General features: G+C 47.1%; 1 protein-coding gene across 1 annotated transcript; it reads left to right on the top strand.

Moving 5' to 3' along the window:
• The first annotated feature begins 10,035 nt into the window (after positions 1–10,035).
• Positions 10,036–24,379, top strand: LOC147344851 (paired immunoglobulin-like type 2 receptor beta). Its single transcript, XM_086374129.1, has 6 exons — positions 10,036–10,369; positions 10,679–11,068; positions 15,902–16,096; positions 19,111–19,141; positions 20,145–20,194; positions 20,624–24,379. Exons 1-6 carry the CDS (start codon positions 10,315–10,317, stop codon positions 20,626–20,628), a joined length of 726 nt encoding a protein of 241 aa, XP_086230255.1. The 5' UTR covers positions 10,036–10,314; the 3' UTR covers positions 20,629–24,379.
• Positions 24,380–25,002: the final 623 nt, after the last annotated feature.

Raw genomic sequence — 25,002 nt, 5'->3', positions numbered from 1 at the left:
GCTAAAACCTGGGCTTTCTATCTCTAAGAGGAAGAAGCTTGAAAGAGGAATTCCATCAGCTGCATATGGAGTCCCAAGTTCTCACCCAAGATAAACATTAATGGAACTGATCCTAAAGAACATACTAAAGGCTTTGAGAACTAAACTGTGATGTAGACCCCCACCCCAGTCCCAGGGTGGCTCGTGGGCGGTGGAGGGGCAAGGGGTGAAAGAGAGGAAGGGGGTGGGTGCACACACAGGACAAACTCCACAGCCAAGTGTTTGAAAATGGAAATGGCTTTGGAACAACAGCCCACAGCAGGCATGCTGGGAATCTGGGCTGAAGACTCAGGGCAACTCATTGCCTAAACAGAAATCAACAGTCTCTGAAAGGTTGTAACAGGACCCAGCGCCTCATAGAACAATAGTTACAATGTCCAGGATATAAAGCAAAATTACTGGAGGTACAAATAAAGAGAAAAATCTCAACAACCCACAAGGCACACCCACCTTGATGATACAGACGTTGGAATTGCTAGACGAAGACTTTAACACAGCGATGACAACCTTGCTCTACAAAATAAAGGTGAACAGTCTTGAAACGAATAGAAAGACAGACATTCTCAGCAGAAAATAAAATCTGTAAGAGCCAAATGAAAACATTCAAGCTGACAAACCTGATCTTGCTGGAACAAAAAGCTAACTTGAGGAGTCCAGTAAGAGAATGGATATAACGGAGGAAAGAGTCAGTAAACTTAAAAATAAATCAAAAGAAACGATCCAACCTGAACAACCAGGAAAAATTAGATTTATAAAAATGAACAGAGCCTATAGACCCAGGGGACAATATAGAAAGATCTAACACATGTGTCACTGGAATTCTGGAAACGAAGGAGAAAGGGATCGATGCAGAAGAAAACACTTGAACAAACAATACAAACTTCTCAAATGCTTGAAAGAGATCAATTTAAAGATGATCTTTTTAAATTTAAAGAGATCAATTTAAAGCTTGGTGAACTCCAGAGAGGACAAACTCAAAGAAAACCATATCCAGACACATCATAATCAAACCAGAGAAAACTAAAGATAGAGAAATCTTGCCAGAGAATCACAAAGCACCACACAAGGGGGACGGTGATTCAAATGCCCGCAGATTTCTCATCAGAAACCACGGAGGACAGAAGACAGCAGAACTGCACGTTCAAAGTGCTGAATGACGAGCGCTATCAACCTAGACTCTACCTCCAGCGAAAACGTCTTTCAGTAATGAAGATGAAATAGGTGTTCTCAAATAGAGAAAAATTGAGCGGACTCATGGCCAGCAAACCTGCTCGAAAAGAGATGCTACAGGAAGTTCTTCACAGGGAAGAGAAATGAAATCAGAGGAAAACTTGGAACTTCAGGGATCCAGGACCAGCGACAAAAATGGTAATTATCCAGGTGAATAGAAGAGGTGGTTTTCTCCTCTTAAGTTCTTTAAAATATATATGACTATTGAAAGCAAAATTACAACATTGTTGGTGGGATTTTCCGTGATTATAGATATAATACACATGATAATTACCACATAAAGTGAATGGTAAAGAAAACTCTTCGGTTGTGAGATGTCTTCATGTCACTTGAAATGGTAAAATAATTGTAATTTTAACTAAACTGAAAAATTAAGTACACATATTATCATCCTAGAGCAACCACTAAAAACTACACAAGTTTTCTTGGATAAATGGTGCTGGGAGAGCTGGATATCTACATGCAAAAGAAGGAAGTTTCTGTATGGCGTAATGGAAAACTCGTAAGGAGGTAGTGGTGATGGTTGTACAACATTGTGAGTGTGAGAATGCCACTGAGTTGTACACTAAAAAAGGGTTAAAATGTAAAATTTTATGTTGTGTATATTTTACCACAAGTATTAAAACTTACTAATGTAGTACACCAACACCATAGAACTATACACTGTTCATGAGGCTAATTTTTTTTTTTAATGGGACCAAAAAATCTTAACTACATATACTGGGAAACGAAGAGTTGTTTTGTTCTCGTTGTTTATTCACCAAGTCATGTCTGACTCTTTTGTGACCCCCATGGACTGTAGCCTGCCAGGCTCCTCTGTCCATGCGATTTTCCAGGCAAGAATAAATAAAGTGGGGTGCCCTTTCCTCTCCCAGTGGATCTTCCTGATCCAGGGATCAAACCTGTGTCTCTTGCACCTGCCTTGGCAGGTGGATTCTCTATTGCTGAGCCACCAGGGAAGCCAGGAAATGAAGAGACACACTCTTAAATAACTCTGGGATTAAAAAGAAATTAAAAGGGTAATAACAAACCTCTCAGGAAGCAGTAAGAAGGACAACATGTCACCAAGACCTTGACCACAGTGAGCGTGTATGCAGAGGAAACTATCCTGGGTTAAAGGCATTTGTGATCAAAGAAGAAAGATGAGGGAATTCCCTGGAAGTCTATTGGTTAAGACTCTGCTTCCAGTGCATGGGGCTCAGGTTCGATCCCTGGACAGGGAACTAAGATCCCACATTTGGTGTGTCGAGGCCAAAAAATAAAAAAGGAGAAAGATGAAATAAGTAAAGGATGAGAATACATTGGGCTCTAGGATGATAATATGTACTTAACTTTTCAGTTTATTTAAAATTAATATTTTACTATTTTAAGTGACACAAAGACACCTCACAACCATAGAGTTTTATTTACCGTTCACTTTTTGTGGTAATTATCATATGTGTTAAATCTATAATCATGGAAAATTCCACCAACAATATTATAATTTTGCTTTCAATAGTCATAAAGTGTGGGGGTTTGGCAGAGACTCTTACATGTTCCTTAAGGTCTAGCTCCCTTTCCTACCAGACACACAGGAGTGTGGGCCTCGAGGTACACGCTTTCATGTGCTTTAAAAAAATATTGTCTTGGACACACCACATGGCAGGTGGCATCTTGGTTCCCCAACCAGGGGTCACACTTGCACCCCCTGCAGGGCAAGCGGGGAGTCTTAACCACAGAGCAGTCAGGGAAGACCATCATGTATATTTAATGGATAACATTTAACAGAATACTGAAGAGTTGAAAAAATATTGAAAAATTGAAAAGGTCTATTAAAACTCACATTATTTTAAGTTTAAAGTTTCTATTTATATCAAAACTAGAATTTATTATAATTTGACGCCCTGGCTTTAATGGAAGCAAATACAGACTCTGTCATGAAGTTGGGGGTGTCCTGGCTGGAACCAGGTGGCTCTCTCAGATGAAGGCAGTTGAAAGAGAGCTGAAGAAAGGGATGCTTAGAGAAGAAGGGGTGGGCAGGGTGTTATTGTTTAGTTGTTAAGTTGTGTCCGACTCTTCTGCGACCCCATGGATGGTAGCCTGCCAGGCTCCTCTGTCCATGGGATTTCCCAGACAAGAATACTGGAGTGGGCTGCTATTTCCTTCTCCTGGGGATCTTCCTGACTCAGGGATCAAACTTGCATCTCCTGCATAGGCAGGCGGCTTCTTTACCACTGAGCCACCAGCGAACGCTGAGAGACAGGGTGGTGGCCCACGGCCAGTCCAGCAAGTCTGCTCAGGACCTGCAGTCCTGAGGGGGAGGAGGGAGAGCTGTGTGTGGGGCGGGGCGCTACTTCATGGGTCTCTCCCAACGTTCAGACATCATCCCTGGGCTTCGGAGAGGCCTTTCTCTCCCTTGGTCCTTGGTGTTGCTGCCCTCACTCACTCGTCTCTGCAGAAGCAAACTCCCTCGCTGCTCCCCTGGTCTCCTCAGCTGTCGCATGCCTGTGTTGTCTGCAGTTCAGTGTTAACTATTTTCCTCACAATTTCGATTTGCCCTTCAGAGGATCACGCTAGAGCCATTGATCCAGTTTTGTGAACCAGGAATGCAATGAAGCCTAGTCGTGACACTCGGGAGTAGACATGGGGACTTCCCTGGTGGTCCATTGGTTAAGAATCCTCCTGCCAATGCAGGGGACACGCGTTCTATCCCTGGTCTGGGAAGAGCCCACCAGGCGTGAGAGAACTAAGCCTGAGTGCCACAAATACTTAGCCCGCGCTCTAGAGCCCGAGGGCAGCAACTACTGAAACCCGAGCACCTTCGAGTCCAGAGAAGCCAGTGCCATGAGAAGCCTGTGCACTGCAATTAGAGAGCAGCCCCTGCTCGCTGCAACCAGAAAAAGCCCTCATGCAGCAAGGAAGAGCCTGTGCACCCCAACAGAGACACAGAGCAGTCAAATAATAATACTTTCAAAAAGAGACGTGGGAGATAGAGATTGAAGCGATGCATCTACAAGCCAAGGAATGCTGAGGACGCTGGAAGAACCAGCAGCTGGAAGAGGCTGGGAAGCATCCTCCTCCCATATGCTGTTGGGAGGCGTATGGCACTGCTAGCCTTGTGACTGTGGATTCTGGCCTCCAGAATTGTGACAGAGCAAATTTCTGTTGTCTTAAACCAAAAAACAAATATGAGGACCAGTGACATGCAATAACATGACGTTTTGTGGGCTGAGATGAAACGTATCTGGAGTTCAGGACCTTGACTGAGATCCATTTGCCAATTCAGGCCTTAGAAGCAACTCTCACTCAGCGGTTCAGAATGAGAGTTTACTAAAAAGATATTACAAATAAAGAAGGAGAGGGTGTGAGAGAGGGAGGAAGAAAGGAGGAAGAGGAAGAAAACGGAGGATTTTTATGTTAATCATAATTCATCATAAATTTGAATTACTTGAAATGCACATAAACAAGATCATTTCATGGCTTTTTATCCTAAATTTGTCAACCAACCTGAGGATTGGTGAGGAGACCACATTGACAGGGATGTGCTGGAGCTGATTGTTAAATTTGGGGGAATGTTGCAAGCCAGTTGTTAAAACACAGCCTTATTAAAAATTATATAGTACCTGTACAAAGTGGCTTAATGCCACTTAAATGGTGAAAATGATAAATTTTATGTTAGGTATATTTTACATAATAAAAAAAATCTTAATCAAGAAAAAAATATGAACTTACAGTTAAATGTGTTCATGAGCTAAGTCTTGTCCAACTCTGTGTGACCCCATGGACTGTAGCCCACTGGGCTCCTCTGTCCATGAGATTCTCCAGGCAAGAATACTGGAGTGGGTTGCCATGCCCTCCTCCAGGAGATCTTCCCGACCCAGGGATCAAACCTGTGTCTCTTAAGTCTCCTGCATTGGCAGGCGGGTTCTTTACCACTAGCGCCACCTGGGAAGCCCTACAATTAAATAAATCATATTAGAAATGAAGGACGCTCATCCCTGCCTACTTATTTCATCATATCCCACTACTCTCTGTGCTTTCGAGGTTGCTGTGCTACTTACTGTAGCTGCATGGTGGGAAGGCTGCACGTGGCACACACTGCACATTGCTTCCCGACTCACCTTCAGTGACTTCCCGTTGGTGGCTGTATTACCTGCTTAGGCTGCCAGGGCAAAGTACCACAGACAGGGTGGCTAAAAACGAGACATTGATTTCTACAGTTCTGGAGGGTGGGACCCCAAGATTCCAATGCTCGCAAGGCAGGTCTCACTCTGAGGCCTCTTCCCCTTGGTGTGCAGGCGGCCGCCTTCTTGCCATGTGTTTACATGGCCTCTGAGTGTAGGGGCTGCTCTGGGCTCACTTCTGATGAGGACACTGATCCTATGGGGCCGGGGCCCCCTCCTCATGACCTTATTCAACCTCCAGTATTTCTTTAGGGCCCTCATTTCCAAATACACACTGGGGGGTTAGGGGTTCAACATATGAATTTGGGGTGAGGGGGGACACAGTCAATGCACACAATAGTTAACTTGACTTTGTGAGAGTATTTACACATGGAAACTGTAAAAGCCTACCAATCAGGACACCTCTGAAAACTGTTTGGTGAACACTCACCAGCACACTGCTCTGAGGGGAAGTGCAGACAACAATCCCCTGGTCCCACTCTTGTGATTGTCCTTCACTTCTCCCAGCCCGGAAGCTCAGCAGGTCAGGGGTCAGCCTTTACTCCCCAGTTCTTCGCCCTCTGTTCTCATCTCCTGGAAGCCCAATCAGCATTTGTCAGGTGGATCAGGAGCTGAAACGCATCCTAGTGACGTGAGGAAACCTAGTCACACAAAGATGAACCCTGTGAATGTGGCAGAGGCAGGAACTGCAGATGCAGGCTCTGGAGCCAACTGTGGGGCAGAGGACTTCCCTCCTCCGAGCTTCTGGTTTCTCATCTGCAAAGTGGGGGTGGTAACAGTGCCTCCCTTGGAGGGGCCCAGTGAGGACAGGATGACACAGAGGGCTCTGCACACGGCCTGGATAGCTACATGGATCATCACACCGATACCCATCCCTTCAAGATCTCTCCTTCTTTCCATAAACTTTAGGTCAGCACCAACTACCCCACACCCTGTGCTGGGTGACAAGGACCCAAAGCCCCCTGAGCCACTGTCCCATTAGATCCTCAAGCATCTTCCTGTGTAGCAGGAAGACAATACAGAAAAGGGAAGCATTGGTTGTTAATGCTGCCAGAGGGTTGCTGATCTTTGTCACTGCATGGGGAAGTGGTTGGGAGCATGGGCTCTGGGTTCAGACCCAATGCCACCACCAACATTCACATGCAATGTGACTTCGGTTGAATCTCATAGTCTCACTTGGGGCCCAAGTTTCTTCCCGCACAAAATGAGGATCAAAATAGACCCTGCCTACCTCCTGGGGTAGGTGGGAGAGCTGAGAGAAGTTGTTCATTTTGATGAACTCTAACTTTTAAATATTTTCTTTTATGGATCATACTTTGGGCACTGAATGTAAGAAATCTTTGCCTAACCCAAGATCTAAATGTCTTTCTCCTTTTTTTTTTTCTTCAGTTGTATAATTTTAGGACTTACATTGATATTATTAAAATAATAATATAAAATATTTTTATATTTTAAAATAAAACCTGGATCTGTTTTAATCAGGTATGGTAAGACAAGCACACAAATAACTGTTATGAAGGAAGCAGTTTACATTCACAACTCCTTAAAAATGAGATGCCCATCTCTCGAGTCAGTCAGGAAGCAGAGAGAGGAAGGGGGAATCATGGGCAGGAGCCTTTGCTGTAGGTTCTTTGAGAAAGACAGGCAAGGGTGAGCAGGGAGATTTAGGATTGGCTGGTTTGAACAACGTCTGCAGGCTCTGGGGATTAGGGGCTGTCACTGGTAACCTGGCACCTGGCCCTGGAGTGAATAAGGCAGAAGAATATGGGCCTCGCGGAGCAAAAGAGCCAAATGGAGGAGGTGGTGGGGAATATGGGCTGTGGACTGGTTGGTTTGCATTTGACAGGTGAGCTCCTGCGCACGTCCATTGCTCTTCTAAGAACTGGCAGCCCTGGCAGGGACAGTCTCTCCAAGGTCACTGAGGCCCCAGATGTCAGAGCATCAGGAACACAGTGAATGAGAAAACACAGTCAATGTGAGTACAAGGCTCCCAGCATAAGTGGGAGATGCCATTCCTGCCTGTTTCAACGTTAACTTTGTGGGGCCTGGGTCTCCCTCTGCTTGTTTCATGCTGTGGGTCTTCCCTTCCCAGCTGGACTCTAGGTCCTGGAGGGCTCACTGCATGCCTGCACCCAACCAGGGCAGGACAAGCCTTCTCTGGGCCCCTGCCCCAGGGAAAACAAGAGGAAATAAAGGGTGCTGATGTCAGCAGAGGCCTGCGGACAGTCCATGGGAGAGAGTAGGGACCAAGACCTTGACCCTCCTCTCTCCTCCGTCCCTGTCCTTCCGAGAACCCCTCATCATCTTTCTGTGCCTCGTGTGTCCTGCCTCACCTGGGCTCGGACCATGCTCACATCCCTCCTGCCTTTGTTTCCCCAGACCCTGAGAAGTGGCCAGCCAGATGGAGCACAATGAATGACCCCCCTATAGCCTGGGCTGTGGGAGGAAGGGGACGTGAGGGAAGTTAACTGGTGATTAACAGGGTGATTGATAGGGGAGGGGCAATCTGGGTAAGAGCCAGGTTCACAAGGCAGACAGACCTGAGTGTGGTCCAAGTCCAGCCTGGAGGAAGCAAGAGCCTTCAAGGTGACCTCTCTGTGGATCCTGAAGATGTTTGGGCTGAATTGATAACAGGAATTCATCTTCCCTTCCCCCATAGGAATGGGAGAGTTGGGGACTCTCTATGACATTAAGGTCTGTGCCTCAGTTTCCCCCAGGGATAAAAGGGATATAAGGATGCATCCACCAAAGAATCAAGATTGCCGGGAGAAATATCAATAACCTCAGATATGCAGATGACACCACCCTTATGGCAGAAAGTGAAGAGGAACTAAAAAGCTTCTTGATGAAAGTGAAAGTGGAGAGTGAAAAAGTTGGCTTAAAGCTCAACATTCAGAAAACGAAGATCATGGCATCCGGTCCCATCACTTCATGGGAAATAGATGGGGAAACAGTGGAAACAGTGTCAGACTTTATTTTTTTGAGCTCCAAAATCACTGCAGATGGTGACTGCAGACATGAAATTAAAAAACGCTTACTCCTTGGAAGGAAAGTTATGACCAACCTAGATAGCATATTCAAAAGCAGAAACACTACTTTGCCAACAAAGGCCCATCCAGTCAAGGCTATGGTTTTTCCTGTGGTCATGTATGGATGTGAGAGTTGGACTGTGAAGAAGGCTGAGTGCTGAAGAATTGATGCTTTTGAACTGTGGTGTTGGAGAAGACTCTTGAGAGTCCCTTGGACTGCAAGGAGATCCAACCAGTCCATTCTGAAGAAGATCAGCCCTGGGATTTCTTTGGAGGGAATGATGCTGAAGCTGAAACTCCAGTACTTTGGCCACCTCATGCGAAGAGCTGACTCATTGGAAAAGACTCTGATGCTGGGAGGGATTGAGGGCAGGAGGAGAAGGGGACGACAGAGGATGAGATGGCTGGATGGCATCACTGACTCGATGGACTTGAGTCTGAGTGAACTCCGGGAGTTTGTGATGGACAGGGAGGCCTGGCATGCTGCGATTCATGGGGTCGCAAAGAGTCGGACACGACTGAGCGACTGAACTAAACTGAACCAAAGAATGTCCTAAAGCTGGAAGTGAGAAAATGCATGTTTAGGGCTTGAGTCAGATAAGAGGGTTCCATGGAAGCACAGAATCTGTCCTCTCCCGCCTGGAAACACAGGTACATAGAGATAGCACAGCTGCCTGCCTGGCCATGAGAGAAGTGTGGAAAAAACTATTAGGACTGGGTGGGAGGAACTGAGAAAAGGAGAAAGGAAGTCAAAACCGTGTCTTCCCACCACCATGGTCCTTTCAGTATGCAATGCCAAGTGCATCGTGGAGGTGGTGAGTGGAGCCTCCTTCACAGGCAGCCCTGGGGTCACCAAGATCACCAGCCCCCAGTCTCTCACCCCACCCACCACCAGTCACAGCTGGCAGTGTCTCCCTCAGAGATGATCCCAGGGACTGTCGCCAGGATGACCCATGACTGCTCTGGCCTTCCTCCCCTTTGTCCAGGGAAGGCCCTGGATGAGCCAGGGACTCACAGCTGCAGATAGATTCCTTAGGAGTGTTATTAACAACAGCCTCCTGGGAGTCACCTCCCAGAGCTCTGCTCTCAGAAGGTGAGACCCAGAGATTCTGAGGTGCGACCAGGAGGAAGCTTCCAGAGGGAGCAGACGGTTCTGTGGGCTCAGCAGGACTGGAGCTCAAGTGCTGGTCCCACTCTCGGAGTCCTGGCCGTGGGCCTTGGTTCTGCCTGAAGACTGAGAGAGGGAGTCACGGCAGGGGAGCTCCTGCCTGGAGGGAGAGGGGCCCAGAGCGGGCTGCTGCCCCCGTGTCTGAGGGGGGCTGAGCTTGACCACCAGCGGCTCCCCCCTGCTCCTCCCTGTGGGGCTGCAGCTGGGCAGGGACTCGGCCCCCATCTCTCCCTGAAGGAGCCTCAGCTGGTCCTGCTGCCGCCCCTTCCCCTGGAAGGAGAGAGACACTCAGAGAAGCAGAGACAAGGAGAGACACAGAGGCTGACTGCCAGGGAGATGTGAGGGCGGGGAGGCAGGAGCTGAGCAGGGAGGAGGCCCAGCAGGCGCAGGTCAGGACCAGCCCCTCAGCGTGAAGACGGGGGCGGGGAGCCCCAGATCATGGCTGCCTTTGCACTGACCACAGGGAGGCCCTTTTGCAATAAAGGAAAAGAAGAAGCCAGGTTGATAAAGGAAGTGCCCGTCACTGTCGGGGTGGGCGGGTTTCGGGAAGGCCCCTACCTCCTCTGTCCTCTGAAGGAGCCTAGTCCTCACTCCTGGTGCTGAGACTCCCCCAGGGGCCCCCCAAGGCCTCCTGTCTGGCCTTGAGGTCTCTGCCTGTCTTCTCACCCGGGAGGAGGGCAAGGCCATGGGGCTGCCCCTGCTGCTGCCCCTGCTGCTGCTGCTGGCATCTCTGCAGGCTGGTGAGTGGCCGGAACTGTCCTGCTCTGCCAGGGACCCCAGGGAGGAGCTGTGGCTGGGTGTGTGTAGAAGGGTCCCCTGGGGTAGCTGGCCAGGCCTCCCACCCCCAACAAACAAAAGGCGGGTCCCACAGTGCTGGGTCCCCCAACCCCTCACCCTCCTGCCTGCCCCAAGCCTGGAGAGGGGATCACGCAGGCCAGAGGGCCAGTCCTACCCCGTCGCACGTCCCCCTGCAGGTGAGGGTGCCCGATGGTGGGGTCACCTTCTGTGTCTCTCCTGGTGGCTTCAGAGTCTCTCCCTCCCTCCTCTAGGTCACCGGGCACAAAGAAATTCACAGCAACACTATGAGATGAAGCAACCAAGTGATCTCTCAGCCCCTGAGGGTGGCTCCATCCTCATCCCCTTCTCCTTCTCTCACCCCGGGGAATTAGCCAAGGATCCCAACATGAGAATATCCTGGAGATGGAAACACTACCATGGGGAGTTCATCTACAACACGACCCCTCTGTTCACCCATAATAATTTCAAGAACCGGCTCTTCCTGAACTGGGCAGAGCCTGAGAAGAACGGCTCCCTCTGGATCTCAAACCTGCGGAGGGAGGACCAGTCTGTGTACTTCTGCCGGGTGCAGTTGGACACACTGAGAGATGGCGAGCAGAAGTGGCAGTCCATCGAGGGGACCAAACTCACCATCACCCACAGTGAGTCCAGCTGTCCTGCCTGACGCTCTTGGAGGCCACTGGTGCCTCAGCCCTAGATGTGGCTTAGGCCCCTCCTTCTGACTCTTCTCTCAAACTCCTCTCCCTTCTCCCCTCTCCTCCCCAGGGCTCTGCCAACTTTACACTTTTCACCTTAATCTTCCCCAACCCAGGACCACCTCCCTTGCCCACCCCCGTCTCTGCCCTCCAGATCCAGCCCCTCCCCCACACCAGGCCCCCACACCCTCTGTGCTCCCAGCTGTCTTCCCTTCCTGCTCCAAGCTGGGCTCCACCCAGCCCCCTGCCCTCGCCCCAGGTCCTCCAGGCGACTTGACATCCTCCAGGTGTGGCTCCTCCCCTTTGTCCTGAGTCCTTTGTGGAGCCCCAGCTGCCCCATGTCTGTCCCCCACCAGCCATGAGCTCAGCCCACACACACAGCAGGTGCCGAGGGGCCCCGTGCCCCATCACCTGTTTTCCCATCTCCCCTTCCTTCTCTGCTCTGAACCCCAGAACATCAGTTCAACCATCCTTTCCTCGGTTCATCTCTCCTCACTTTCCTTCTCTTTCTCCCTTCTTCCATCCCCTTTACCTCCTTCCCTCTTTTACCACCATCCCCCCATGTGGTTCCAGTCACCCTGTCCCTGTGTCCACCCTGACCATGCCCCTCTGTCCTGGTCATGACGAGGCAGCAGTCCCGGCAGCTCCCCTGACTGTGCCCTGCATCCCGGCGGGACACCTTGGCAGCATTGCTGCAGCTGACCTTCCCCATGACCCTATGTAACAGTTGGTCCTGCTGCCGTCCTTGGACAGCAAACACCTGCCCCGTCACTCCTGGTGCAGGCGGGGTTTGACCCCAGTTTAATCCCAGAACCTCTTCTCTAAACCGTGAGCCACTCAACTTCACCTACTGACCTGTCATCTTGTTGTCTTGAGTATTTTTAACCTAACAATGGACGTGTTGCATTAACAGATCTCCCTCTGTCACTCAATGGGCCATCGGAACTTGAACCTCAATTTATTTAACCTCAATTTATTTGTCTCCAGAGCAACAGGGGTGGGGTCCTCTCTGACAGTCACAGGCAGTAAGGGGGTTGTTGTCTATAACTTTTTAGAAAACTAGTGATTGACTAAGATAGTTTGCTTTAATAATCACTTGTGCTGGAAATTCTAAACAGTGTCCACCAGGGATGATGGCTCTGGCCTGGGAAGGGCACTGTCTCCGACTCCTCCCTTGGAAAACGACTGCCCCTTCTTGACCACTATGCTGATTTCAAAGCAAACAGATAGTGACTCAGAATCTGAATTCACCGAGACAGCCTTGGATTAATATTTCCTGTGTCTTCTCCATATTTCCTTAAATGACCTTTTCTGAGAGGTTTTTGGCCTCCTTAGATCCCTCTTCTTCCTCTTCTAATTCCCTAACTTCCTCTCCATTTGTTTTTATTATTGGTGTGTAACATTATCTTTTGAATGTTTACTTTTTATGATTTAAGTTGTAAAAGTAAAGCATAAGTTTTGACCAAGATGGAGAGTTATATGCACATGTTTATCTCCACTCCCTCTCAAAATCTAATGAATGACAGCGAAGGGAGTTTTTAAGACAAAAACCAGCAACAAAAAATTTGTGATCTAGGAGGACAAAAACAAAATTGGGAAGCTGGAAATAGATGTATGTAACTCACTCAGGAGATCACAGGAATTAAACCCTAAGCCAGCAATGGGGACAACCAGGAAGAAAGCAATTCATGCCACAAACCCCCTTAAAAGGTCATAAATGTGAACCCCTAATATCCCTGCTGGGAAAGATTGAAAGCAGGATGAGATGGTTGGATCGCATCACCGACTCGATGGACAAGAGTTTGAGTAAGTTCCGGGAGTTGGTGATGGACAGGGAGGCCCGGCGTGCTGCAGTCCATGGGATCGCCAAGAGTTGGACATGACTGAGCAACTGAGCTGAACTGCATATCCCTGAAGGAGGGTATGAAGCAGTCCAGATTATGACTGCAGATTCAGTTCAGTTCAGTTCAGTCGCTCAGTCGTGTCCGACTCTGTGACCCCATGAATAGCAGCACGCCAGGCCTCCCTGTCCATCACCAACTGTTGCTGTCAAGTAACTAAGTCGAGTCTGACTCTTTTCAACCTCATGGACTGTAGCAAGCCAGATTCTCCTGTCCTCCACTCTCTCCCATAGTTTGCTCAGATTCATGTCCATTGAGTCACTCATGCTATCTAGCCATTTTATCCTCTGCCACCCCTAATCTCCTTCTGCCTTCAATCTTTCCCAGCACCAGGGTCTTTTCCAGTGAGTTGGCTCTTCACATCAGGTGAGGTGCCCAAAGTATTGGAGCTTCAACTTAAGCATCAGTCCTTACAACGAATATTCAGGCTTGATCTCCTTGCAGTCCAAGGGACTCTCAAGAGTCTTTTCCAATACCACAGTTCAAAAGCGTCAATTGTTCACTGCTCAGCCTACTTTATGATCCAGCTCTCACATCTGTACATTACTACTGGAAAAATCATAGCTTTGACCATACAGACCTTTGTCAGCAAAGTGACATCTCTGCTTTTTAATATGCTGTCTAGGTTTGTCATAGCTATACTTCCAAGGAGCAAGGAAGGAAATTTCATTTCATGGCTGCAGTCACCATCCACAGTGATTTTGGAGCCCAGGAAAATAAAATCTATCACTGCTTTCATTTTTTCTCCTTTTGTTTGCAATGAAGTGATGGGACCAGATGCCATGATCTTAGATTTTTTAATATTGAGTTTCAAGCCAGCTTTTTCATTCTTGTCTTTCATTCGTCCTCATTAAAAGGCTCTTTAATTCCTCTGCACTTAATGCCATTAGAGTGATAGTATCTGCATATCTGAGGTTGTTGATATTTCTCCCAGCAATCTTGATTCCAGCTTGGGTTTCATCCGGCCTGGCATTTTGTATGATGTACTCTGCATAGAAGTTAAATAAGGAGGGTAACACTACATAGCCTTGTCGTACTCCTTTCCAATTTTTCCAAACCAGTCAGTTTGTTCCGTGTCAGGTTCTAACTGTTGCTTCTTGACCTGCACACAGGTTTCTGAGAGACAGGTAAGGTGGTCTGGAACTCCCATCTCTTTAAGAATTTTCCACAGTTAGTTGTGATCCACACAGTCAAAGGCTTTAGTGTAGTCAATGAACCTGAAGAAGCTGTTTTTCTGGAACTCCCTTGCTTTCTCCATGATCTGCCTCCTAAAAACCCAGCTTGTACATCTGGAAGTTTTGGAATTAGAATTGCATCATTTTCTGTATTTCTATGCTCTGGAAACTTCTGTCTGGGAATTATCTAGTCCTTGAATTTTCACAAGAATTTAGCCATTACACCTTCTGAGCTTGAAATCTCTACAACAGGTAGTTCTTTAAAACTGTCCTCAATTTCTTCTTTGTCTGCCCATTAAAGTTTACTATTTTTTAATTCTTTTCAATTTGTGTTTGTCTCAGAAAATAAGCCATTTCACAGAGCTTTGTAGATTTCTCAATGATTTTCTCAATGCATGTATGATTTCAATACTCTTTTGACACTGTTAGATTTATAAGAGTTTTGTCTGCTTTCTGGCTTGTTTTTCTCTAATTGCCTCCTGCATTTTTTATTCCTTCTGCTGTTCTATTTCCTTAAATATGTATCCAGTCTAAATTTTCATTATTTTCAAACTACGAGTGTCCTTTGAGCTGCCTCCTCGCCATTTTCATTACTCGTTTCTTGGATGCTAATCTTTCATTCATTTAAAACATCTTCACATTTAAAATAATGAAAGTTTATAGAAGCTTTAGTTTTGTAGGGTTTTTAACGTGCATTCCTATCACTTTTATCTGATATGTTAGTAAAATTAAATACTTTTTAAATTTTAAAATCTTAGTTAAGGGATGGTATTTACAGTTTTATTATTAATTTCTAATAAGAGTGGATATGAATTTGGTCCACACTAACCAGAAGACTTCATTGGAATTTGGGATTTTCTTCCCTTTAGTGGGGTATTAAGTAATTTTTTAATTGTCTATTAAAAGAGGTAAATCTATTTGTAGGACTTAGGAATTAAGTTAACCTTAGAAATGCATTCCAGTATACATTCAGTTCAGTTCAGTCACTCAGTCGTATCCAACTCTTTGCAACCCCATGAATCACAGCACGCCAGACCTCCCTGTCCATCACCAACTCCCGGAGTTCACTCAGACTCATGTCCATCGAGTCAGTGATGCCATCCAGCCATCTCATCCTCTGTCGTCCCCTTCTTCTCCTGCCCCCAATCCCTCCCAGCATCAGAGTCTTGCGTTAGGTACAGAGAAATACTGTTTGATTCTACTTACAGGAGGTCCCTAGAACAGTCATATTCACAGAATAAGACTGCTGGGGCAGGGGCTGGGGCGAAGGGGAATTGGGGGACAGAGCTTCAGTTTATGAAGGTGAAAAATTCAGAAGATGGATGGAGGTGAGACTTGTACAATAGTGTGAATGTACTTAATGCCACTGAACTATACAGTTAAATATGGTTAAAATAGTAATTTTCATGATATTTGTCTTTTACCACAATAAATAATTTTTTATCCTGTGATTTAGTTCACCTGTGGGTAGGTGGTAAAATGAGGTTCTGAGGTCATAGCACTGATCAGTGGTAGACTCAGGATTTTAAAGAAGTGAAGAGGATTCAGAGCTTCCATCATCACCTCTTGTTACTCTGCTCCCTGTGGGAGAGCTTCAGAGACCTGCTCCCCACCCCCCCCCTTTCCCCAAACTAAGGAACAAGATGTGACAGCTTCACCCAGATACCTCCAGCCCTTTAGTGAAGAATTTGCATATTTTTCAGGCAGCAAGACAACCACCTGGGGTCCTACCACCACCACCACCAGAGCTGGCCTCAGGGGCTCAGAGGGCAAAAAGAGTTCCAAGTTGTGGTCCCTGACCATGGAAGCTATAGTCGGGTTGGCGCTGGCCAGCGTTGTGTTGCTCAAGATCCCAATCATGGGACTGACTGTGTACCTCGGGTGGAAGAAAAGCAAAGGTAAGTGGTCCGGGACCCCTAACCTCTCCCCAAGATTCCCAGCTCGGTGTTTCTCAGAACCTACTGCACCAGATGACCAGGGGAGCTCAGTTAAAATGCAAGTTCCTGCTGGACCTGGGGTCTGAGCTTGGGAATCTGAATTTTTAGTGACCTCCTCAGGTGGCATTCATGTGCTATCAAATTTGGGACCTACCGTGTCTGTGTGCATGGAGGGAGAGGCCAGATCCTGGGAAAGTTTAAGAGAGAAAACCAGTATGACTTGGTGATTGCATTGGTGTGAGGGTGAAGGAGTGGGAATAAGTCCCATGTTTCCAACTTGGGCAAACGAGGCCATGGTGAGATCACCAAGTAAATTAGGGAGCAGAGGAGGTCAAGGACCATGATTGGGAGAGAAGAATGATTCTTGAGTTTGGGATGGTTTGTGTTTGTTTGGCATCTGAGTAGAGATGCCCATCAGAAATTTGGATGTATGCGTTTACAGCTGAAAGAGACCACAGGGCAAGAGGCATTAACTATTTATGCCACAACAAACTCCAAAACTGATTTGAAATATATTTTTTTTTGAAATTTTTTTTAATTTGCAATATGGGGACTTCCCTAGTGGTCCAGTGGTTAAGAATCAGCCTTGCAATGCCGGGGATGCAGGTTTGATCCCTGGTGGCAGAACTAAGATCCCAAATGCTGCAGAGCAGCTAAGCCTGCATGCCAGAATTACTGAAGCCCACGCACGGCTAGACAGTCAGTGCATCACAGGGAAGATCATGCATGACAAACACAGGTCCCTTTTGTTGCAACAAGACATGGCATAGCAAAATAAGTACATAAATAATTTTTAAAATTTGTAGTGAGCGATGAGCCCTGTCAGACTGTAAAGCTCAGAGCTTGAAAAGCACAGAATTGGGCATGCCTGCAGCCAAATCCTGCTTCACGCTCTGGCCTGGTAAACTCTGGCACACTAATACTACTGCTGTGAGCCTGAACATACTGATCGGTAAAATGGAAATGAAAACAGTACTTCCCTGGTGTTGTCATGACAAACAAAAGGCATTTAGAATAGATCCTGCTGCAGAGTAAGCACTATATGAGCATGAGCACTTATAATTAAGCTACAACAATTAAAATTATGTAATTCTGGATTATATAGGTAAACAAATGGAATAAAAGTGAAAAATCAGATACAAGCAGGGTAAACACAGATCCAAATATATGCAGGAATTTAGTAGGTTAAAAGGAAGCATTTCTAATCAAGGAGGAAGAATGAGTATTTCTGGAGTCACAGCTGAGAAAGAATAATATTAGCTCCCTGCCTTATAATTTGCACCAAAATTGAAGATATAAATGAGGAAAAATTAACCCTAGTGCTAGTAGAAAGCAGGTGAAACTATTTTACAACCATGGGTTGAAGATGACTGGACTAAGTATGACAAAATATCCAAAGCCATAAATAAAAATATTTATAAATTCAACTACATACAAATTGGTTTTTTAATTCTGCAGAGTGAAAACCACAGTGGTTGTCTCCTGAGAGTGAGGATGAGGGTCAGAGATGAAGAGAAAATGTGACATAGTCACTGTGGAAATGCAAAATGGTATTTGAGGATCAACTCAGATGAGAAACCACAAATGGGTAGAAACATCATTGCACATAGTTATGTCTTCCCCCAGCAGTATTCAAGCATGCAGGTTTAGAAACATTTAGGAATTACTGGTTAGAATTTGCATACAACTGTTAGCACCAAAATCCAGAAGGAATGGTTAAGTTAAATAACACAGAGCTTACTTTTTCCCCCTCATATAAAAGAATGTGGAGCCAGAGAGCAGAAGCTGCCATCCATAAGCACGGAGATTCCTACCTTTATGTTCACTGTTCTGCATTTTGGCTTCTCTCCTGAAGGCCACCTCATGGTTCATTATGGCTGCTAGAATTCCAGCCATTATTTCTGAATCCAATCAGGATGAAAGAACAAAAAGACTATTCCCCAGCTGTCTGCCCTCCTTTTAAAGAGCCTTTGTCAAGTCCTACCCACAACTTCCCCTTATGTCTTATTGGTGATATTTAAAAAATGTTTTACTTAAATGATGGTTGCTGTTTTTTTTTGTGGGGGTGGGGGGAGGATGTTCTTCGTTGTGGCCCGCAGGCTTTCTCCTTGTGGCACTCGGGCTTAGGTGCCCTGTGCAGCTTGTGGGATTTGTTACCTGCACCCCACCCCACCCCACCCCCAACACCCAGGGATTGAACCTGTGTCCCTTGTATTGGAAGACAGATTCTTAACCACTGGACTACTTGGGAAGTCCCTTATATGTTAGATTTAGTTATAGATCCTACATATGTCTGTTGGGGGGCACCCAGCCACTCTAGATATAATGAAGTTTCTGTAACTGAACAAGGAAGAGTGGATATGGGGCAACAAACAGTATCCCCTGCCTCAGGGAGCATCCATGATTGGAGATGTGTCAACAAGTGTGGCAGAAGCACAGGGCGACCCAGGGGATCAGGGAGCCCATGAGAGGGCACAGGTGGAGAGGAGAGGGCTCAGCAGGGGGCTTGGGTAACCTGAGAGAGAGTGGATCATCAGGACAAGAGTGCAGTGAGGTCACGCACTGGTACAGAGGGATGATGACTGAAGACAGCCAGAAGGAAAGATAGCTGAGCATAAAAATACTAGTGTTTGCTCTGTCAGAGTTCTCAGTCGCAGTGATTAAAAAGAAAGAGGAAAGAAAATGAGTCCAGGATTTGGCTGAGTGGACCTGAGGTAGCCTGAATTGGGGGGAGGTCAAGACCACCGTGTCAGAGGGTGACAGGGCTCTGGGTGCGGGAAGAGCTGCTCTCCTGACTGGTGTGGAAGACAAGGCAGCACAGGTGCAGGCAGCCTCGGGGTGCCACTGGGGAGGAGGAGGTCAGCTCTGAGTCCTGAGCCCTTCCCAGGGAGGTTTCAGCTGGGATGGGGCAGATAAGCAGGGAGGAGACAGGCCTCCGTGGATGGCACAGTGACTCGCTGTTGGTCCTCCTACAGGTGTGCAGACTGAAGCCAGGACCCCAGCCAGGTGAGCGCTTGTCCTCCAGTTTGGGGGGGTGGGCAGTGCTATTTTATGAGCAAGAAGTTTCCTCCCAAGCGCAGCACCAGGGAGCCTTTCACGGGCCTCCCCTCCTGGACCTCCATCCACATCCCCCCAAGTCCCCAAAGGCCAGGCTCTTCACTTTCTGAGGCTCCCGATCCTTAAACAGTCAGAGCCATGCCCCAGCACTTTCTCTGACTCTACCCCAGAACATCTCCCTTTGTCTGTCTCTGGCACCCGCCTTTCCTCCTTCCATCCTCAGGTCTCAGCCTTTCCCTCTGTTCATCCTGGCTTGTCTCCCCCTTGAACACCGTCCTTCCAGAACACACCAGCCTCCTCCATGCTCTGTCCCCTTTCTTGCTCCTCCTCCAGTCTGTCCTTTGCCCTGTGACTCAGGGCCTCCAGCTGCTCTGCCCTGTCTCTCCTCAGAGCGGCTTCCCTTATGGCCCCCAGCCTGGCTCCCTCTCTTCTGGCCCCGGCTCCTCTTCCTTTCCTCTCACCCTCCTCACCACCCACCGCTTTCCTTTCTCATCCTCTCTGCCACGTCCAGGCTTTTCCTTCTCACAGCCCTTTCCTCCTTTCTCGCCTTCCTGACTTGACAGTGTCCTCCTGGGACCCCTCCCCGGATGGCGTCTCCTGGGGAGTCTCCCAGGGGACCAGAGAGAAGCTCCCTGATTCTCATGCTCCAGTTTGGACACAGGCGCTGCCACAGAGGACAGGCACCCCCTCCTGCTTCTCCTCCCTGCTCCCCTCAATAAAGCTGCTTCTCTACAAGAGTGGACCCCAGTCAGCTCTCAGGGACGGGGCTACACTGCAAATGGCCCCTCATCCCCATCCAGACAGCCTCCATCTGAGCCTCAAACCTCTGCCTTCATCTCCGAGTGTGACCAGGCAGGTCACAGAGCCCCCAGTGAGAGGAGCAGCCCGAGGCAGGTGGTAGCTCTTTTCTGCCCAGACTCTGACACATCACTGCCCTCCTGTTCCCACTCAGAGAGTCCTTCAAACACATGGAAGAGAATTATGAGAACACCGGGAATAAAGGTAAGCCCTGCAGCCATCATCCCCGCTCTCACCTGGGTCTTCCTTCTCCTCCCCACACCCCCTCCCCACACAGGTGTCCTTAGCATCCTCCTCTCTCCCCTGCCTCACCCACCCTCCCCTGAGACCCTGGTCCTGACCTAGAGATGACCTCACTGCTGGAGCCCCTGCCCATTTCTCTACCCTGGCTGCCTGGTCACCTGACTCCAGTACACCTTGTTTTTTTCTAAGACAACATATAAAACCAGAGCACAACAATAACATAAGCAGCTCCGGTTAGGGCCTGAAAGCATGAGAGGGATGTTGGAGGAGGTGGGGTGGATGGACAGAGGGACTGTGGTGTCAGTAGGGGATCAGCTGTGGGATCGTGGCTCTGAGATGGGACCCCTTCCCCTCTGCTGTCTCACCCCCTCCCACTTCTTTCTCCCCCAGGATGACGCTGGAGTCCTCCATGCCTCCCTCACCCTCTTCAACTCGACCTCACCAACTCAGCAGCACCTCCCCTCCCTTCTCCCCACTGGGAACCACTGGAAAAGACCCTATACTCTGTCTTAAAGACCTAAGGAGTAGGGCTGAGTGAGGACCTCCTTTGAGTCAGCTGCGCACAGGGATCTCAATTCCTCATAATCACCCCGGCCAGACACAGACAGCTCAGAGACCTGCAGGTGCTGAAAGTCACCAAGGACCTGAGAGTCACACAGCCCCCTGCCCCAATTTCCTCTTGAACTTTCCAGCCTTTCACCACAAAAATAAAAGGACCTGTACAATTTGCCTGAACACATCTAAGGAGAAAGCTTCAACTTCTGTCCTTCCAGAAAGTGATAAAATGAACCATAATAGCTCAACTGGAATTCCATCACCTCCACTAGCTTTGTTCGTAGTGATGCTTTCTAAGGCCCATTTGACTTCACATTCCAGGATGTCTGGCTCTAGGTGAGTGATCACACCATCGTGATTATCTAGGTCGTGAAGCTCTTTTTTATACAGTTCTGTGTATTCTTGCCACCTCTTCTTAGTATCTTCTGCTTCTGTTAGATCCATACCATTTCTGTCCTTTATCGAGCCCATCTTTGCATGAAATGTCCCCTTGGTATCTCTAATTTTCTTGAGATCTCTAGTCTTTCCCATTCTGTTGTTTTCCTCTATTTCTTTGCATTGATCGCTGAGGAAGGCTTTCTTATCTCTCTTTGCTATTCTTTGGAACTCTGCATTCAGATGCTTATATCTTTCCTTTTCTCCTTTGCTTTTTGCTTCTCTTCTTTTCACAGCTATTTGTAAGGCCTCTCCAGACAGCCATTTTGCTTTTTTGCATTTCTTTTCCATGGGGATGGTCTTGATCCCTGTCTCCTGTACAATGTCATGAACCTCCGTCCATAGTTCATCAGGCACTCTATCAGATCTAGTCCCTTAAATCTATTTCTCACTTCCACTGTATAATCATAAGGGATTTGATTTAGGTCATACCTGAATGGTCTAGTGGTTTTCCCTACTTTTTCAATTTAAGTCTGAATTTGGCAATGAGTTCATGATCTGAGCCACAGTCAGCTCCCAGTCTTGTTTTTGCTGACTGTATAGAGCTTCTCCATCTTCGGCTGCAAAGAATATAATCAATCTGATTTCGGTGTTGACCATCTGGTGATGTCCATGTGTAGAGTCTTCTCTTGTGTTGTTGGAAGAGGGTGTTTGCTATGACCAGTGCGTTCTCTTGGCAAAACTCTATTAGCCTTTGCCCTGCTTCATTCCGTACTCCAAGGCCAAATTTTCCTGTTACTCCAGGTGTTTCTTGACTTCCTACTTTTGCATTCCAGTCCCCTATAATGAAAAGGACATCTTTTGGGGGTGTTAGTTCTAAAAGGTCTTGTAGGTCTTCATAGAACCGTTTAACTTCAGCTTCTTCAGTCTTACTGGTTGGGGCATAGGCTTGGATTACTGTGCTATTGAATGGTTTGCCTTGGAAACAAACAAAGATCATTCTGTCGTTTTTGATATTGCATCCAAGTACTGCATTTCAGACTGTTTTGTTGACCATGATGGCTACTCCATTTCTTCTAAGGGATTCCTGCCTAGAGTAGTAGATATAATGGTCATCTGAGTTAAATTCACCCATTCCAGTCCATTTTAGATCGCTGATTCCTAGAATGTCAACGTTCACTCTTGCCATCTCCTGTTTGACCACTTCCAATTTGCCTTGATTCATGGACCTGACATTCCAGGTTCCTATGCAATATTGCTCTTTACAGCATCGGACCTTGCTTCTATCACCAGTCACATCCACAGCTGGGTATTGTTTTTGCTTTGGCTCCATTCCTTCATTCTTTCTGGAGTTATTTCTCCAGTGATCTCCAGTAGCATATTGGGCACCTACTGACCTGGGGAGTTCCTCTTTCAGTATCCTATCATTTTGCCTTTTCATACTGTTCATGGGGTTCTCAAGGCAAGAATACTGAAGTGGTTTGCCATTCCCTTCTCCAGTGAACCACATTCCGTCAGATCTCTCCACCATGACCCGCCCATCTTGGGTTGCCCCACGGGCATGGCTTAGTTTCATTGAGTTAGACAAGGCTGTGGTCCGTGTGATCAGATTGGCTAGTTTTCTGTGATTATGGTTTCAGTGTGTCTGCCCTCTGATGCCCTCTCGCAACACTTATCGTCTTACTTGGGTTTCTCTTACCTTGGACAATGGGTATCTCCTCATGGCACTCAATATGCCAGCAAATTTGGAAAACTCAGCAGTGGCCACAGGACTGGAAAAGGTCAGTTTTCATTCCAATCCCAAAGAAAGGCAATGCCAAAGAATGCTCAAACTACCGCACAATTGCACTCATCTCACATGCTAGTAAAGTAATGCTCAAAATTCTCCAAGCCATGCTTCAGCAATACATGAACTGTGAACTTCCAGATGTTCCAGCTGGTTTTAGAAAAGGCAGAGGAACCAGAGATCAAATTCCCAACATCCGCTGGATCATCGAAAATGCAAGAGAGTTTCAGAAAAACATCTATTTCTGCTTTATTGACTATGCCAAAGCTCTTGACTGTGTGGATCACAATAAACTGTGGAAAATTCTGAAAGAGATGGGAATACCAGACCACCTGACCTGCCTCTTGAGAAATCTATATGCAGGTCAGGAAGCAACAGTTAGAACTGGACATGGAACAACAGACTGGTTCCAAATAGGAAAAGGAGTACATCAAGGCTGTATATTGTCAACCTGCTTATTTAACTTCTATGCAGAGTACATCATGAGAAACGCTGGGCTGGAAGAAGCACAAGCTGGAATTAAGATTGCTGGGAGAAATATCAATAACCTCAGATATGCAGATGACACCACCCTTATGGCAGAAAGTGAAGAAGAACTAAAAAGCCTCTTGATGAAAGTGAAAGAGAAGAGTGAAAAAGTTGGCTTAAAGCTTAACATTCAGAAAATGAAGATCATGGCATCTGGTCCCATCACTTTATGGGAAATAGATGGGGAAACAGTGGAAACAGTGTCAGACTTTGTTTTTTTAGGCTCCAAAATCACTGCAGATGGTGACTGCAGCCATGAAATTAAAAGACGCTTACTCCTTGGAAGGAAAGTTATGACCAACCTAGATAGCATATTCAAAAGCAGAGACATTACTTTGCCAACAAAGGTCTGTCTAGTCAAGGCTATGGTTTTTCCAGTGGTCATGTATGGATGTGAGAGTTGGACTGTGAAGAAGGCTGAGCGCTGAAGAATTGATGCTTTTGAACTGTGGTGTTGGAGAAGACTCTTGAGAGTCCCTTGGACTGCAAGGAGATCCAACCAGTACTTCCTAAAGGATATCAGTCCTGGGTGTTCTTTGGAAGGACTGATGCTAAAGCTGAAACTCCAGTACTTTGGCCACCTCATGTGAAGAGTTGACTCACTGGAAAAGACCCTGATGCTGGGAGGGATTGGGGGCAGGAGGAGAAGGGGATGCCAGAGGATGAGATGGCTGGATGGCATCATTGACTCGATGGACATGAGTTTCAGTGAACTCCGGGAGTTGGTGATGGACAGGGAGGCCTGGCGTGCTGTGATTCATGGGGTCACAAAGAGTCGGACACGACTGAGCGACTGAACTGAACTGAACTGAATAGATAGCTCACACCCAGATCCCTCCCCTAGTACTTCTGTTTAGTGACTGCCTCAGGCCAGAGATAAATAAATCCCCAAACACTGGTAATCAGTCTGGAACTCAAGGTCTGTCCCCCTAATCTAACCCTTCTGCTTTTCTTAGGATAATAACTAGGATGTGTCGTGTTCATGCTTTTTGTGCATCACCTCATTTCAGCATCATCAGCCACTCTATATGGCACTGGATATACCATCTGAGACAGGATAAGAATCAGAATGGTCACAGCGTTTTTCCCAAGGCCATGTTGCTAGTAAGTGGCTGAGGCAGGATGTGAACTCAGACCTGCCCTCTCGATGTCCTTCTCCCAGGACTTAGGTATCATCGCCTTCCCAGATCCCTATACTGACAGGTCTCCCACCAGAAGGATCATGTGCCCAGTGACATGGAGAAGCAGAGAAAAAAGCCAAAGCTGAGCAAGTGGTTAGAGATGAACCAAACCACATTAACTAATAACCTGGTTTACTAATATATAAGCTGCACAACTCTAACTTTAGCCAAGTAATCTCACAGCCAATGAACAATCCCATCAAAAGACTACTTCATCCAACAAATGAGAATACACATTTTTTCCCATGGTCACATAGAACATTCACCAAGATATACCACATTCTGGGTCACAAAATACATCCAAATAAATTTAAAAGGTTAGAAATCATGCAGTGTCTGTTCTC

The sequence above is a fragment of the Bos grunniens genome, chromosome 25, assembly GCF_055505025.1.
Source record: "Bos grunniens cultivar Pamir isolate PY7600 chromosome 25, Bosgru_T2T1.0, whole genome shotgun sequence".
In the NCBI taxonomy this organism is placed as follows: Eukaryota; Metazoa; Chordata; class Mammalia; order Artiodactyla; family Bovidae; genus Bos; species Bos grunniens.
Note: the sequence above shows the minus strand (reverse complement) of the source record. Positions and strands in the feature narration are given on the sequence as shown.